The following is a 14,749-nucleotide window of genomic DNA, read 5'->3' on the forward strand; positions in this document are numbered from 1 at the left end:
AGCAAGCACGCCGCCTCTGACGAGAAGGAGAAGGATTCCATCGAGTATAAGGAAAATGTATGAGCTGTTTGTTGCACCTGGGTGTGCGCGGACTGCTGTGATGATCATAGTTGCATTAATGAGGATACCATACCATACGCAACGTTCTTGTCAGTGTCTTATGTACGATTTGTACAAGCTATCCCTAAAATGATACCAATGAACGACCCGTTCTCAGTTTTCTAAACCGAAGCAGCGGGATCTCACACCACCATCTTGCACCTGTGATTCTATAAATTTGGTCCGTAGTCCGCAATGGGTTATATTACATAGAGACACAAACTCGCAAAACTTGTACAGTGGTATACAGACAGTTAATCTCAAGGACAGAGAACAACACAGCTAAAAACATCGAAAGCATGACAGCAAGAAGTACGGAAAAGAAGATTAAATATCGTTACTGTAACAAGGGCTGCTCCTCGCCTCGCCTGTGCCTCCAACCCCGAATGGTGATATTGAGTGTCGTTGCCAACTCCCAGACACTCTCCGTTGATGTGTGCCAAAGTTCCACGAATGTTTTTTGCCCATATTCTCTCCTCAAAAACTCTCCTGCCAACACGGATCCTGTCAAACCCCAAATGATCACGAACACGGTATAATTACCAGCATATATATACGCTGTGCGGCGCTCATCGGACGGCCATTGAACACCAACCGTCCTTGTCCAGGAGCCGCTCCCGATCTGCATGATCTCGTTGATACCTCGGCCTGCAATACCACTCACGCCGTTGTGCCCACCGTCACAAAAAAGGACCATGCTACCGGCTTCCTCTGCTCGCGCTTTCGCCTGCCCCCATACCGCCAGCCCGACGTCCGGGTGCCAGGTGCGGGCGGGCGCAAGAATTAGGGCAGGTCGCGACGACAACTCAGCAAACGCAGACGGGGACGCGAAGTCAAGGCAGATAGATGCCGTCAAAGGAACTGGGCGTACATAGGGCGGGCCGTGAGACCAGTCGCTCTTGTTAGTGTGAGCGGGAGGCGGGAGGGGTAGGTGATAGACTGTGGGTGGATCATATGATGGAACGGCACTGAACGATTCGGCTACTAATGTGCGACCATCAGCACATGGTATGATACGAGGCTGCAGATATCTCACCAGGAACTAAGTTTCGCTTGTAGTACTCGAAGACCGGGCCATCGGGCCCGACGAGGACCAAACCGATCCGTTTTTTGTCTGTATGACTATGTCCTTGCCAGCCCGAAGGAGCATTCTCCACAAACGAAATCCCGACATACGGTCCCTTTATCATCTGCCGGACCTTGGAGATGGCTTTATCTCGCTCGTCAGGACTCTCAAAATGGACCGCACCTTCGGGCCAGAGCATGATCTTGGCACCACTGGGTACTACACGTTGTGATTCGAGAATGAATCGATCAAGGATAGAAGTATGGTCATTGGGTTTGGGTGGCGGGGGCAGAACGCAGCCAACCGTGATGGGCGTCGACGAGGAGGAGAGAGGAGGGAGCGGAAGGGGATGTACAAAATACGACGGTACTGCCAATAGGAGAAGCAATGTGGAGAGTGCGAAAACGGGTTTTGAAAACGACGAGGGATGAGAGGGAATCTGGCGTTGTTCGCTAGAGGGCTCGTCCTCAATGTCAATGAGCTGCTCATCACGGAAATGAACGCGGCTGCTCAGCCACGTGCCGACTACATCCGAACCTACGACCGCGAAAGATGCTACCACCCAGTCGACTCCCCATGGCCCGAGGACAGGTTTTGTCCATGCGTAACTTTCGATGCCCAAAACGGGACTCCACGTGGTCAACCTCCCTAGCGGACTTTCGAAGGCTAACGCCTGCCAGATGGTTGCCCAAAAAGCGGGAAAGATGACAGCTCTAGACCATGGAGAGTCAAGCTGCTGGCTTAACCAGACCTCCAAGCCCATTGTAGCTAGGACGGCGAAGGATACCAGAGACGATATGAAGTGGAGCATTGCTAGAGACATCCAGGCAGACGACAGTGCGGACGTAGCTGGGAGAACATGAGCTACGGTCGTCGCGAGCGACAGACAAAGCCAAAGTTTAACGGAATGAAGTGCTTGGTGTGGTTTGTTCAAGGATAGGGCCTGGGAGACGTAGACGCGCACCAACGTCAATGTGATTGCTAGTGGTATGAGCGATGGCGATGGCCCTAAGGCGACAGAGGCAGATGCGAAAGTGAAGAGAGGGAGAAGAACACTTAGTTGTTGAGTGACCATGGCTGAGGGTGAAAGACGGCTATGTAGGACCACCATGGGGCCTGCGAGAGAGTTCGCTGTGCGACTCAAGCGGAGGGCGTATCGACTGCGCGGTTGATCACAGTTTGATCGCTTGTTGATCGCGCAGCCGCCCACATCTAATCTAATCTCCAGCAAGGAGACCATGCCGCTCGGAACGTGTTGAGCAACGTGGCATCGCGTATGTCATCCGCGGCGCCGGCTACAGACATTCACGTTAGTCTGTCTTCTGCTACAGAACGCGTCCCATAACGTGTGTAACATCTTCTCGCAAATGTTTATCAATTTTCATCCAGCTGAGCCCTGCCATCGGATGGGTCCAACGTGCGGCAGCCATCAGCATTCCTTGTACTATTAGCGAACCAACCCGTAAACTCCCATGGGCCAGCCTCGGCGACATTGGTGATCCACATGTGGGTCCAAGTTCAACGTTTTTTGCGTGATTTTTTCCCTCTGTGCGGATCTAATAGATGGAGTCGCATGATCCTCCTGCCTGATTACGGCTCCCCTTCTAGATACCATGACCGTCCACTCACCAGAGTATTTAATGCCTCATCTAATCCCAACACACCCTATTCTACGAATTCATCCCTCCCACACAAGAGCCATGGCAGAAATTCACTCCCAAGCACCCATTACTTTCATCCCTGATAACTTGACGATTCCTCAGTTTTTCTTGGACTATCACCATCCACTGCGTCCCGTTCGAGAGGCCACTACGCCTATATTCATCGACGATGACAACGGGAGAAAGATAGGGCTAGAGGAAGTACGTTTGTCTTCTTCGGCACTAAGTATGCGGAAGCTCAAGGCTTTGCAGGCACGTACACGAGCATATGGTCTCGCAAACAGCTTGAGCCTCAGATTCGGCTTTGGTGCGTCGAAATTCTTCGTGTCATGGACAAAGATTGATTTTCCCTTGCACGCACCGACCAGATCAAGAAGAAGTTGGTGAGTCTCTAGGTAACAAGGTATTGCTTGACACATGATTGACAGCTTCTACCCGCTTACAGTCTGTCTGTTTTCTCCAAATCATGTCGGTAAGCCTCGTTCCGCAATCTCGGATCCTTATCCCCCTAATCAGACTTCGCCGTTCTCAGATTATGCTGTCGTCCTTTGGGCAGTTCACCGACTAGGTGGTGTTATCACGTAAGTAAAGTTTGCGCCTCAAGGCTTTATGTATCAAGCAAGTCGATCGTACCAACGTGTCTTACTTCGAATTTACTAGGCCCTCCAATGCGAGTTACACCACCGAGGAGCTCGTGCATCAGCTCCAAATCACACACTCATCATTTGTCGTCGTTCATTCGTCGTTTCTCCACACGGCAGCAGAAGCTTGCCGCCGAGTCGGGATCAGTTCCGAGCGTATCATCATACTAGATCAGGCCTCTTCCCCACTACACGCTACACCATCGCATCCATCTGTTCCCGAATTGATCGAGGATGGCTTGACTCAGCGATGCAATTTTGTCGAAAAAAGACTGGCGCCGGGAGAGGCTAAAACGAAGCTGGCACTGCTGTGCATGTCGAGTGGGACGACAGGAAAACCAAAGGTGATGACCACTGTCTTATAAACAGATCGGCTGAACATATGTCATCGCAAGGCGGTCGCAATAGCACACTATGCTCTAATTGCGAACGTGATACAACTAGTCGCACATCATGGCGACGCAGAAACGAAGTTGGGAACGCCCGCAGAGGAACGTAGATTCAGGCGTGGTGATATCGCGGTCGCTGGTGAGCTATCTTCCTATTGCTTTAACGCGTGAATTGATAAGTGCCGCCCAGTGCTACCGTTTTCTCGTAAGTCGTGTGCTCCTGTGTTCATTTTCACCTGTCTAACTTCTGAGAAGATATATATGGACTCGTGGTAATCGTATGTTCCTTTCAATCACCACTGATTTTCATTTCCGACTCATGAATGTCTCTAGCTTCATAAGCCAATTTTTGAGGCAGTCAGTCACATCAGCATGGTTTCTTGTCGGGCACTCTAACAGCGTTGTTTACAGATGGCTCTAGTCATCGTCCCTAAATTCGACTTTCCCCGCTTTCTTGACAGCATCGTACGGTACAAGATAACACATCTTTTGTGAGTGTTCTTGACTTCCTGAGCGTCTGCGAGCGAACTGAGAATTCCTCGGGCTATAGTGTTGTTCCACCTATGATCGTTCTTCTTTGCAAGGTACTCCCTGATCTGATCTCCCTGGAGCTAAAGTTAACCGGCGATTCGCGATGTTCAGCATCCGATCGTTAAGCAGTATGATCTTAGTCGCGTTCGGTTCTGCGTGAGCGGTGCGGCACCACTCTCTTCCGAGCTCATAGGGCAACTGGCGTATATCCTACCGAGTTCGGCCATCGGGCAGGGATACGGTATTACATATATTATACTCGTTCGTTCGTTTACTAATCGACGGTGTGCAGGCATGACGGAAACATGCACTGCCGTTACCTTGACCTCCGCATCACGGTGGGTTGACAGGTCTGGGAGCGTGGGCACCTTATTACCTGGAGTTGTGGCTCGTATCGTGAAAGCAGATGGAACGTTAGCGAAACCCGGCGAGTCCGGAGAGATGATCGTTCACAGCCCGTCAAATGCTCTCGGCTACGTCGGTAATGAGAAAGAGTATGTATTTTCTAAGGAACTTTCCAGGCTCTTTTTTGACTATATTGCTGGAGGACAAGTGCAACGTTCTCAAACGGGTAAGCCATGATATCCGAAGCCTATTGTCAGATTCTGATGGCTTTTGAATGGCCCCCAGATGGGTCAAAACAGGCGATGAAGTCATCTACAACGAATCTGATGATGAATTCTACATCGTCGATCGCCTCAAGGTCAGAGTTCACGATCTTAGATCAGACTCCTGGCGATCTGACCTTCTACTTTTAGGAAATGATCAAAGTGCGAGGCTTCCAGGTAGCACCAGCAGAATTAGAAGGGCATCTGCTTGGTCACCCTGACATCGCCGACGCCTGCGTTGTAGGCGTGCCCGATGAATTCAGTGGCGAGATTCCCTTTGCATTTGTCGTCATGCGTGCCCATGCCGCTCAACGCATCCACAATAGTGCATGGGAAGCAGATAGCATGAGATCCGCCATTTCAAAGGTAAGATGCTGACATTTATAGACTTGGTTGATACTCATCCCGGGGGTTTCCGCAGCATGTGTCCGATGCAAAAGTCAAGTACAAGTGGCTTACGGGTGGGGTTGAATTCCTCGACGTCATTCCGAAGACTCCCAGTGGGAAGCTGCTGAGGAGGCTGTTACGTGACAAGGCGAGAGCTCTGAGAGCGAAGGCGAAGGTCACAAACCCCAGAGCGGATACCAGAACAGAAGTGGCCATGGAAGCTCGGGCGAAATTATAGACATAAGTGTTAGGAGAGGGTGGTTAGTAATTGTTTCCGTAGTCTGTACTCAATGTCTTCGTACTTTTAGTTTGTAGCGTCCTAGAAATTTTATGCTCATACCTTAACGCCAGAGGGCTGCGCCCACTAGATGAGCAATAAACTTGTCAGAGAAATGAATGAGGCAACAAGTGTGATATACTGATACTTAGTAGACGAAAGCTTTCCCAGGGCCAATTCGAGCTGTCCAGGGTGGGCGCGGCAATTTCCGGTACCGGGCAACGATGCGTCGGGACTCGGGAGTCGAGTGGATCCATCCTGCATCTTTGATTTGCTTTTGCTTAGTATCTGCACATCGAACTCCCAGACACGTCTTCCTTGCTAGCCCAGAAGTACATTGTGCCCTCCCACAGTCACCATGATCGACGATGAACAAGAGACTGAGCTCCGAAACCCATTTCCCTCCCCTCCCTCGCATTATATGAATTATACGAACCACAATCTCAAACTTTTGGCCCTTCTTCGAGAACGCGTCCCCGAAATTGAAAATTCTGATATCAATCAACGTGATGTTCTGTCTGACCAGAACGATGTGCCAGACTGGCCTTTGATACAGCTCGAGAAGCCCCGAGTAGATTGGATACTCGAAGAAGGCCACTACAATGTTTTTGGTGATACTTGGTTTGTACGCACAATTTTCACTCTCCTCCTGCCATGGTCTGATAGCGGTATCCCAACAATTGTTTTGTAGCTTAAGGAGACAATTCCTTCGCTGGCAGAGATGGGTGGCCACCAATTGTACCCCGCCGATATCAGTATCGGTATGCCACGCAAATTCTCGATGTGTCGGACCCTCACGCGTAGATAGACAGGCGGCCTGCACTGTTATCCGTACTTCGTTCCACCTTGGTCACCTATTCCACACTCCTCAGTTCAATACTTGCTCCACCGTCCGCAGGAGAAACGCAGGAATGGCAGCGGCATGTCGAGTGGATAACCATATTAGCTCAAAATATCATGGCCGCAGCAAATGACCTACGTCCGGTGCAAGTAAGCTTGTGAGCTGCTTACAGTCGATCGTCTTGCTAAGTGAGTATAAATGGCTAGGCACGGGCTAATCTAGAAACCATGATGCGACGGCAGCTGGAAATTCGCAGAGAAGAGACGAAGAAAATCCACGAGTAAGCGCGACGACGTTATGATGCTGCGACGTTAACTGGAAATAACGCCTCAGGAAATGCGATTCGCTAGAAGCCAAGCTTGCAGAACTGCGTACAATCTCATGCACATCTCAAAATGCTCTAGTTGGTCACGAGGTAAATCGAAGACCTATCCTCCTCCACAATGCCTGATGTATACCAACCGTTCCAAGGACACGCCTCGGGCGGGAGTAATAAAACCTGCAGGTCAGGTATGCAATTTTCACCTGGAATACTCTTACCCAACCCTAACCATTCAACTCATAGCCTCTTGGCTTGAACGCACTTACTATGGAGGAGGTTCTACGCTGGGTTGAGGAGGTTTAGACCTTGGATCATCGCGACTCTACTTAAAATCCCAAGCTTTAGAAGTTAAGCCTTGATGGTATCGCGGTCAGAACGGCGTAGTAGGTATGGATGTCGTTGTTTTAGTATTGCTTTCTGTATTTGTATCAGTCATCCTCAGCGTGTACTTCAAAGGCGTATCGTGTCATTGGCCGACCACGAGCGGCAGATGTTAGACACCCAAGCTAAGAGCCGTTTTGATCAGCTGCGTTCGGCTGAAGTAGCCCAAGGAAGATACGTGTTGTGTACGTAGCCCACACATTCGTCAGATTTTCAAGATCGTAGAGTGCCGAGACCTCTGATCCTTGCCTCTCTCGCGCTGAAGCGCTGGGCAGTGTCAATCTAAGATCTCAACAACGCCTGTATTTCCTATTTTGGAAACCCTTCCCTTCACCTTGCCCTCTCTTGAAGTATCTGATTCATGGCGACAAGACGTAGAATTGGAATCAGCGCCGCAACTACGGAGGCTGCGCGGAGACAGCTTATGCAGCCTGTACCATGTTGGGGAAAGGTTTGGGTAACGCCTGAAAACCTGCCGCCTGGTTCGACTTTGAAAGTGTTTAAATGGGTGAAGACGGAGAAGATCCAGGTGCGTAAGGAACACTCGCAGCGGGGCCATTTTAGTCCCTTACTCTTTGGCTAGCAATTCAGTGATGATGAAGGAGACGTGGATGAGCCGCTTGCCCCGTTGCCAGATGAACCGGAAGTCGTTGAAGGAGATGAGGAGATGGATCAAGACGAGCCCGCGCAGTCAGTTCCGCCAGGTGCAACGTCGCGCGACCTGTCTGAACCGGTGATACCGAAAGATGAACCTCAGTCGAAAATATCAACTCCCAAACCGCATCCACTCTCCGTATCCTTTCAACCCTCCATGTCGACCGAAGCCGCTGACGACGTGCTGGACGAATCCCTCAAAGCATTGGACGACAGCATTGCCAACGTCAGTAGTGTCACCGACACGCTCGATCCGGACGCTCTGGTCAATATGGATTTGTCGCAGTTAGGGCCCGACGGGACTGCATTCGAGGCTGAGCACGATTTGACGCAGATGGAAGCGACGGATGCCATTTTGGGAGGAGAATTATTGGACCAATCCATTGACCCCTTCGCGGAGACGTCAACATAGCTGCAGTGCTTTGGTGAGTGTTAGCTATGTTGCAAAACGGATCTTGCTCTCACACTTGTTCGTGATATTGTAGATCTGGCCCCTTCGAGTTTCAATCCTTCGTGCGTCGTGCGGAAAAATGTCACGTTCAATGTGTCATTCTCGAACAGCGAGATCGTTCAGGCAATCGAAGCTTCAAAGACAAACCGAGGTTCATCTATGGCCCGACAACTTTATCCTTCTGCTCGAAAAGAATCAAAAACACCCGTCTGACCTGGCACTGCCTCCTGAAGCATCTAAGAGATACCACTTTTACTGTGATGGTCTGATCTGGTTTTACATTCAAGGGAGAATACCGTACTGTATAGCCTACCGTAGAGTCAAGGTCGGCTGTTGGACTCGTTCCCCGCACCACATGATCGGAGGAATCTGACCAATTTGATGCTGTACCCGTTCTGTGGGAGCTTGTCTCTAAACAGGGCCGGAACTTGAACACAGCTGAGATACCCATTTATCCGGCTCTTATGTACCTTGGCTCATGCATTCGTGTAAATGTGCTGACTCCGGGAGCCAGGTTACAACCGGCCGCTAGAGCGTCGGAGGGCCACAAATAGGACTTCGGTTGCTTTTCACCCTTTCGACTCTTGCCTCGCCCCGCCCCCCTGTACTCTGCGATCGCCTGGATTGGCTAACGATGACGGAATTTGTATCGCCTGCGGGGCCTACGCCTAATATTCCAGAGGACTTGACCCTCGCCCAGTTCATGCTTGACTCGGTTCATCCATCTCGACCTGTCCGGAACGAAGGCATACCTTGGTACATCGAAGATGCCACTGGAAGGCGGATAGGGTTTGAGGAGGTGCGACACGGTCGACCCATTTCGTTGTGACGCGTGGGCTTGGAATAGACATGATGATTGATGGCCGCCATCATGCAGATCCGTTCACGGGTGTTTGGCCTTGCGAACGCGTTAAGTCTGAAGTGGAACGTCCGTGAGTCCAGATCCTCCATCAACGTACATATCCTGTTTCACTGACTGCGCGCTCCTCTAGACGAGGACGATGTCGGTGCGTTGAACCTCCACTGCTGCCATTCTAGCCTCAGATTCTAACACTTAGCTATACAAAGTCTGCATCTTCAGTCCAAACCACGTTGGTACGTCTGGGCGCGACTGGAGAACTGTATATGATTGACTAGACTTGAGTAGACTATGGCACGGTCATTTGGGCTGTTCATAGGCTTGGTGCTATCGTGACGTATGTTTTCATTTGGTGGTACCTGATCATTGATAAACTTACCTGGAGATTGGGTCAGTGCGGCAAACCCTGTGTACAACGCGGATGAACTGTTGTACCAGCTTGAGACGACCAAGGCGGTCAACATCATCGTACACCCCGACTTCCTTTCCGCCGTACTCATAGCGGCGCAAAAGGCTGGCATTTCAAACGATCGCATCATCCCACTTGATGCTCTCTCCCCGTCCGAGTCTGCTCGCGTCGGTCCGAACGTTCATGAACTCATTGAGTATGGCTTAAGTCAAAACCCTAACTTTGTTGAGAGGCGTCTGCGCCCAGGAGAGGCGAAGACGAAATTGGCTTTTATGAGCTTTTCGAGTGGGACAACCGGCAAGCCCAAAGTACGTTAGCATCATTTTGTATTTCTTTTTTGGCATCTTGATCATGGCAGTTGTTCGATCACAGGCTGTTGCGATATCGCACTATGGTCCGATCGCCAACATCATTCAAATGGCGGTTTTTCACAAGGTGAACGAGAACTATACAAATTGGGAAGACCAACGATTCAGACCTGGAGATGTCGTCTCAGCAGGTCAGTCACGCTAACAGCATATGCAGGCGCATTGACTGACACACTTTCAGTCCTCCCATTTTTCCGTGTGTTTGTTAGTACATATGAAATGCTTTCTTTATCTGACATGCTATCATCACAAGATATTTACGGACTTGTCGTCGTCGTAAGTGCCACTATTCATGCTCGTGAATAATGTGATACATCTGGATTTTCTCTTCAGATGCATTTCTTATTGTACAGTGGAGTAGGTGCTCACATACGGATTTTTGTCATGTTATTGAACAAAATTCCTGCGGAAGCTCACTCTAGTGGTGGTACCGAAGTTTGACTTCGTCAAGTACCTAGAGAGCATAGTCAAGTACCGGGTAACCCATCTTTCGTGAGTGTCTGTTCTGGTTGTACGATGCGCACGCCCTTACCATATGTGCGATAGAGTTGTGCCCCCGCAAGTCGTTCTATTATGCAAGGTGGGCTCTCTGACTGTAATGTGTGGGCGCCCTTTTTATCACCGTTCCAGCACCCAGCTACAAAAAAATACGACCTGAGCCGCATCCGATACCTCATGAGCGGAGCAGCTCCCCTTTCTTCTGAACTAACCTTGCAGCTTGTCAAAATTCTTCCTAATGCACAAATTGGACAAGGCTATGGTACGACCATACACTCAGTCTGTCTAACAGAGGCTGATCAGATGTCATGTCAAGGCATGACGGAGACGTGCACTACAGTTTCAATGTGGCCTATCACACAAAAGATTGGCACCTTAGGAAGCGCCGGTCAGTTAATGCCAGGTAATAGGGCTCGCGTAGTCAAAGAAGATGGCACGTTTGCCAAGGTCGGTGAACAAGGAGAGCTGGTGGTCACTGGTCCTTCTATGGCACTGCGGTACACAAATAACGAGGAGGCGTGAGTTCAATCCCTAGGTCAACTATTTCAACTGAATGATCTGGCTGTTCTCTGAAGAACCAAAGAGACGTTCATTGACGGGTCAGATTCATACTTGGTCTGCACGCTAGAACCACATACTGATATTCTTTCTCAAGATGGGTCCGCACTGGAGACGAAGTGATCATTAATGAGAACAACGAATTATTCATAGTAGACAGATTGAAGGTACGCGCCTGTCATAGTGCAGTCTCACCTATCGCTAAAACGTTTTTGTCCTCAATGTAGGAAATCATGAAAGTTCGAGGTTTCCAGGTTGCCCCGGCCGAATTGGAAGGGCATCTTCTCAAGCGGGCAGACGTTGCTGACGCCTGTGTTGTACCTGTCGCCGATGATTACAGCGGAGAGGTCCCATTGGCGTTCGTAGTATTGCATCCAGATGCCGCGAAGAGGGTAGGATCGAGCCCAGCTGAGGCAGAGAAGCTAAAGGCGGACATTGCTAAAGTATGTTTTCCCGGATCCTGGCGGTACAGTTCCATGACTCAAGGAAATTCAGCACGTTGCAGATCACAAGGTCCCATATAAACGATTGGCAGGTGGCGTCGAATTCATTGACGTTATACCGAAGAATCCCAGCGGAAAGCTATTGCGGCGTGTGTTGCGAGACAAGGCCAAGGAGCTACGGGCGCAGAATCCGATCAAAGCGAGGTTGTAGGGGTGGAGGTATCATCTGAGGTTTATAACTACACAAACTATCGTCTGTAACGTACGTTTATGGCATTCATGACATGGATTTGTGTTGTGGGCAGAACTGGAACTCGAAAAGCGGATGAGTCGGCTCGACAACGTAAACGTGATTATGTAATTTTAGAAAGCTACTCGGCGAGTGGAAGCTTGGAGGTGAACGAAGGCGACGAGTGCCAACGAAGATGGTTCGACGGATAGCATCTCAAGTCCACCAGCAGGCTTCACGTCTCCTTCGCGCAGACTACATCAAGCAGCGCCCAGTGTGGCTCGCTGCCGTCCTCGAGCACCCACCACTCCCTCTCCCTCCCAAAGCACCTGCAGCACGAACTGCCTACGACACGCCTACGCCTAGGTCCACCACTCAAAAGGCTCCAGAGCCTCGTCCAAAGCCAATCCACTATTTGGAAGATGAAGTCCGACGCCAGTTCTTTCGCGACCACCCCTTCGAGTCCTTCCGACCCATAACCCTCACCGAGAGCGGCAAGGTCAAGCCTGAGCATCCTATCCATGGTGCAGTGTGGACGCGCCTTCGCCAGCGAGGCCGGAACCCTTCGCCGGAAGAGTGCGCTTCATTATCATCCATGAGTTTCTAGTGACGCTTCCTTGACACCTCACAATTTCCGTGCAGCGCCGTCCGCTTCGCCGTGAATCTTCACGAGTACCACGGCCTTCCCCTTACCGAAGCATACTCTACGTCCATTGCTCAATTCCGCGCTCTTCGCTCTGAGCATCACATCGCTTCCGCGTTCGCCGCACAAGAGGCCGAAGCTTACGGCGCAACCTTTGGTCCGTCCGCAATCGAGAACAGTTTCATGCAGGAGGAGAAGGTGCTTGCCGAGCGGCGTATCAAGAGCGAGCAAATGGACGAGCGTGAGCTCACCGCACGCAAGCGTTGGCGTGCCGTAGTCAATCGTGGTGGTTCGCCTGGAGAGTGGAGCCGAGGTCAGGAGTATGTCAGACTTTGGAAGGAGGGCGTCAGGCCGGACTATTCTCCTGCATTGACGGAGCCCGTGTCGCCTATAGAGCCTGTCAAGGCTGACTTCACGCCGATCACGGAGTTTACACCCAAGCCATGAAAAGGCATCGCTATCTCTTTTCCATACACCCAGTATCACATAATTTTGGTCGTCGTTATGTTGTCGTGACGATACCTCGTCTTCAGTGTGTCCGAAAAGCAAACTCAAAATACAAGTCCATTATGCAACATCATCTGGTACATACAGTATCATGCCTTTACTCTCGACTGTGCTGCCTGGGCGGCGTTCATCCCCATCCACGTCTTTTCGACAAAGCCCAGCAGCTTTTGCATGTCGGCACTCCAGTCGTTCATGACATCCTCGGCGCTGCGTTTGTTACGGAAGTTTACCACACCCGATGGTCGATCGATACGCGCCCATATTGTGCCAGAGACGACGAGGCGACAGAGTGTGTCCTCCGTTTGTTGCGGGCTCAAATCAAGGAGTGTTGTGAGACGCGCAAGGGTAATACGCGTATAATATTGTGCGATGACACGGATGTTCTGGAGGCATATGATGAATTGAATAAATGAGCAATGAGCGCTATCGTAATCACTCACATGTTCGATCACTCGCGTGTGCAGATCTTGCCAATGCTTGTCAACTTCGAACACGGCGCTCTTGCGGAGGAAAGGTCCGTAGATGGACTCAATGCCAGGCCATCTCATCAACTCTGGCGTCGTGAATGACTTGACGAGGTTGCTGTATTAAACTCAGAAAGGTAACCCTGGATAGACAAGGTCTAGGACGCACTAATGCAGCTCAAGCCTTGATAGAGCAGGGTTGGTAAAAAGGCGGTGCATCATATCAGACTGCTCATTGTCATGCGAAGCCAACACAACGAAGTAGACAATATGCTCTAGAGCCTGTGGTGAATTAGAGATTAGTACAGTGATCCTCTGTGTAGACAACATGACGCGTACTATCCGTCCTTTCCCGGAGACATCCTCCTTAATCGATGGCGTTTCCCAGACTTTATGGTAGTATTTGGCCACATCCAGGTATGCGCTGTGATGCAGACCGTGTTGGACCATCATGTCATAGTACTTGAGTTTGAGGTCCTGCACGGACTGTTAGAAACGAAATGTAGTTACGGTTGTAGGGCTGACCTCATGCGCCGCTTCACTCAAGAAACCTTCGTTGATCTTCCTGCTTCCTACCCTAACCTTCACCCACTCGGTCTCGCCACCACCCAGCGAATCCTTTCCTTCGCTCCCACTCTCGGCATCTTTTAGGCGTGCAACGGCAATCAGCAGCCGCATCTGCTCAAGAATAAACTCTGTCTTCTCCCGTCGCTCCATCGAAGAGTATGTCTCCACTTCCAAATCTGCGAGCAACTCAGAAGCAGTGATGAGAGAGTCTCGTGGTGGCGGGGAGGTCGGGGTCGGGGTTTCGACGAGGGATTCATGATAATGGGATAGTAGTAGAGTTACACGGGCTCGTGGGGTCTCCAAGAATAACTGTCAGGGATACAAATGATAATTAACAATCGGAACAAATAGTTATATGAGTGGGGAGCCTGACCTTGCCCTCCGTGACGGCTCGCAAAGTCTCAACAAGCTCCAACCACTTCTCAACACCATCTCGAGCCTTGATATCCTCCAACCAGCCCATGGAGAGCTCGACCATCGCTTGAATAGTGACCTTATATTGGCCCTGCTTTTTGCTCAAGAAATTGATGTTCGAATTTAGTTGGGTGTAATCTCTGGCCGCGTATGCCAATTCAAGCACGCTTTTCGCGAGCCGTGTCGTCGATGCCTGATCCGATGCCTACAAGTGAAATTAAGGTGAGCGCCATCTTTTGTATGCGTTTTCATCGCGTTCACTCACATTACGCGTCTGCTTCTCCAGTGCAAGCAATTTCTCCAGTGCATCCCCCAGCTGACCAGACTACTTATGGCGTGAGACATGGACTCCTTGCGCTACTAACAGGCCACTTACCTCCGCCAAAGTCGTGGCCTGGGGAACAAGCTCGTCCACCTCCTTCGCGAAATCTTTCTCTTGTTTCCTGGTCTCTGCCATGGTGTGTATATGGTCGTGAGTGGAT

General features: G+C 50.5%; 7 protein-coding genes across 7 annotated transcripts; 5 read left to right on the forward strand and 2 right to left on the reverse strand.

The window, feature by feature from the left end:
* Window positions 1-436: 436 nt before the first annotated feature.
* On the reverse strand, window positions 437-1,928 carry HETIRDRAFT_307666 (uncharacterized protein; the record flags this gene model as incomplete). Its single annotated transcript, XM_009542744.1, has 2 exons — window positions 437-1,083; window positions 1,136-1,928. 2 exons carry the CDS (start codon window positions 1,926-1,928, stop codon window positions 437-439), a joined length of 1,440 nt encoding a protein of 479 aa, XP_009541039.1.
* Window positions 1,929-2,865: 937 nt separating this feature from the next.
* Window positions 2,866-5,620, forward strand: HETIRDRAFT_166625 (uncharacterized protein; the record flags this gene model as incomplete). Its single annotated transcript, XM_009542745.1, has 18 exons — window positions 2,866-3,027; window positions 3,079-3,133; window positions 3,195-3,209; window positions 3,272-3,298; window positions 3,359-3,407; window positions 3,487-3,811; window positions 3,863-3,995; window positions 4,047-4,061; window positions 4,112-4,134; window positions 4,190-4,213; window positions 4,268-4,347; window positions 4,407-4,440; window positions 4,499-4,628; window positions 4,680-4,881; window positions 4,935-4,958; window positions 5,018-5,090; window positions 5,146-5,361; window positions 5,417-5,620. 18 exons carry the CDS (start codon window positions 2,866-2,868, stop codon window positions 5,618-5,620), a joined length of 1,791 nt encoding a protein of 596 aa, XP_009541040.1.
* Window positions 5,621-5,972: 352 nt separating this feature from the next.
* On the forward strand, window positions 5,973-7,260 carry HETIRDRAFT_468899 (uncharacterized protein). The gene is made up of 7 exons (XM_009542746.1): window positions 5,973-6,284; window positions 6,351-6,420; window positions 6,468-6,649; window positions 6,707-6,780; window positions 6,834-6,915; window positions 6,972-7,010; window positions 7,066-7,260. The coding sequence occupies exons 1-7, from the start codon at window positions 6,018-6,020 to the stop codon at window positions 7,123-7,125; spliced, it is 774 nt and encodes a 257-aa protein (XP_009541041.1). The 5' UTR covers window positions 5,973-6,017; the 3' UTR covers window positions 7,126-7,260.
* A 304-nt stretch (window positions 7,261-7,564) lies between these two features.
* On the forward strand, window positions 7,565-8,269 carry HETIRDRAFT_447700 (uncharacterized protein; the record flags this gene model as incomplete). The annotated part of the gene is made up of 2 exons (XM_009542747.1): window positions 7,565-7,732; window positions 7,787-8,269. 2 exons carry the CDS (start codon window positions 7,565-7,567, stop codon window positions 8,267-8,269), a joined length of 651 nt encoding a protein of 216 aa, XP_009541042.1.
* A 648-nt stretch (window positions 8,270-8,917) lies between these two features.
* HETIRDRAFT_377848 (uncharacterized protein) lies at window positions 8,918-11,746 on the forward strand. The gene is made up of 18 exons (XM_009542748.1): window positions 8,918-9,107; window positions 9,186-9,240; window positions 9,301-9,315; window positions 9,377-9,403; window positions 9,456-9,504; window positions 9,563-9,884; window positions 9,949-10,075; window positions 10,126-10,140; window positions 10,198-10,220; window positions 10,278-10,301; window positions 10,357-10,436; window positions 10,491-10,524; window positions 10,575-10,704; window positions 10,759-10,960; window positions 11,018-11,041; window positions 11,098-11,167; window positions 11,228-11,443; window positions 11,496-11,746. The coding sequence occupies exons 1-18, from the start codon at window positions 8,943-8,945 to the stop codon at window positions 11,652-11,654; spliced, it is 1,737 nt and encodes a 578-aa protein (XP_009541043.1). The 5' UTR covers window positions 8,918-8,942; the 3' UTR covers window positions 11,655-11,746.
* Window positions 11,747-11,843: 97 nt separating this feature from the next.
* Window positions 11,844-14,744, reverse strand: HETIRDRAFT_468908 (uncharacterized protein). Its single transcript, XM_009542749.1, has 9 exons — window positions 14,644-14,744; window positions 14,533-14,592; window positions 14,227-14,472; window positions 13,812-14,162; window positions 13,626-13,763; window positions 13,456-13,568; window positions 13,263-13,404; window positions 12,315-13,205; window positions 11,844-12,248 (listed from the first exon to the last, which is right to left on the reverse strand). The coding sequence occupies exons 1-8, from the start codon at window positions 14,722-14,724 to the stop codon at window positions 12,912-12,914; spliced, it is 1,425 nt and encodes a 474-aa protein (XP_009541044.1). The 5' UTR covers window positions 14,725-14,744; the 3' UTR covers window positions 11,844-12,248; window positions 12,315-12,911.
* On the forward strand, window positions 11,869-12,762 carry HETIRDRAFT_305743 (uncharacterized protein; the record flags this gene model as incomplete). The annotated part of the gene is made up of 2 exons (XM_009542750.1): window positions 11,869-12,248; window positions 12,315-12,762. The coding sequence occupies 2 exons, from the start codon at window positions 11,869-11,871 to the stop codon at window positions 12,760-12,762; spliced, it is 828 nt and encodes a 275-aa protein (XP_009541045.1).
* Window positions 14,745-14,749: the final 5 nt, after the last annotated feature.

Source organism: Heterobasidion irregulare (assembly GCF_000320585.1).
Source record: "Heterobasidion irregulare TC 32-1 unplaced genomic scaffold scaffold_01, whole genome shotgun sequence".
Classification (NCBI taxonomy): Eukaryota; Fungi; Basidiomycota; class Agaricomycetes; order Russulales; family Bondarzewiaceae; genus Heterobasidion; species Heterobasidion irregulare.

What these genes read in the sequence shown, in the direction of transcription:
- HETIRDRAFT_468899 (XM_009542746.1), top strand. Translation starts at nt 6,018, where the DNA reads ATGATCGACGATGAACAAGAGACTGAGCTCCGAAACCCATTTCCCTCC. An exon ending in ATGACCTACGTCCGGTGCAA is followed by an intron (nt 6,650 to 6,706) that starts GTAAGCTTGTGA and finishes ATAAATGGCTAG; the next exon opens with GCACGGGCTAATCTAGAAAC. An exon ending in TAATAAAACCTGCAGGTCAG is followed by an intron (nt 7,011 to 7,065) that starts GTATGCAATTTT and finishes TTCAACTCATAG; the next exon opens with CCTCTTGGCTTGAACGCACT.
- HETIRDRAFT_377848 (XM_009542748.1), top strand. Translation starts at nt 8,943, where the DNA reads ATGACGGAATTTGTATCGCCTGCGGGGCCTACGCCTAATATTCCAGAG. An exon ending in TACCGGGTAACCCATCTTTC is followed by an intron (nt 10,437 to 10,490) that starts GTGAGTGTCTGT and finishes TATGTGCGATAG; the next exon opens with AGTTGTGCCCCCGCAAGTCG. An exon ending in TACACAAATAACGAGGAGGC is followed by an intron (nt 10,961 to 11,017) that starts GTGAGTTCAATC and finishes TGTTCTCTGAAG; the next exon opens with AACCAAAGAGACGTTCATTG.
- HETIRDRAFT_468908 (XM_009542749.1), bottom strand. Translation starts at nt 14,724, where the DNA reads ATGGCAGAGACCAGGAAACAAGAGAAAGATTTCGCGAAGGAGGTGGAC. An exon ending in GAGCCGTCACGGAGGGCAAG is followed by an intron (nt 14,163 to 14,226) that starts GTCAGGCTCCCC and finishes TATCCCTGACAG; the next exon opens with TTATTCTTGGAGACCCCACG. An exon ending in TCAAGGCTTGAGCTGCATTA is followed by an intron (nt 13,405 to 13,455) that starts GTGCGTCCTAGA and finishes AGTTTAATACAG; the next exon opens with CAACCTCGTCAAGTCATTCA.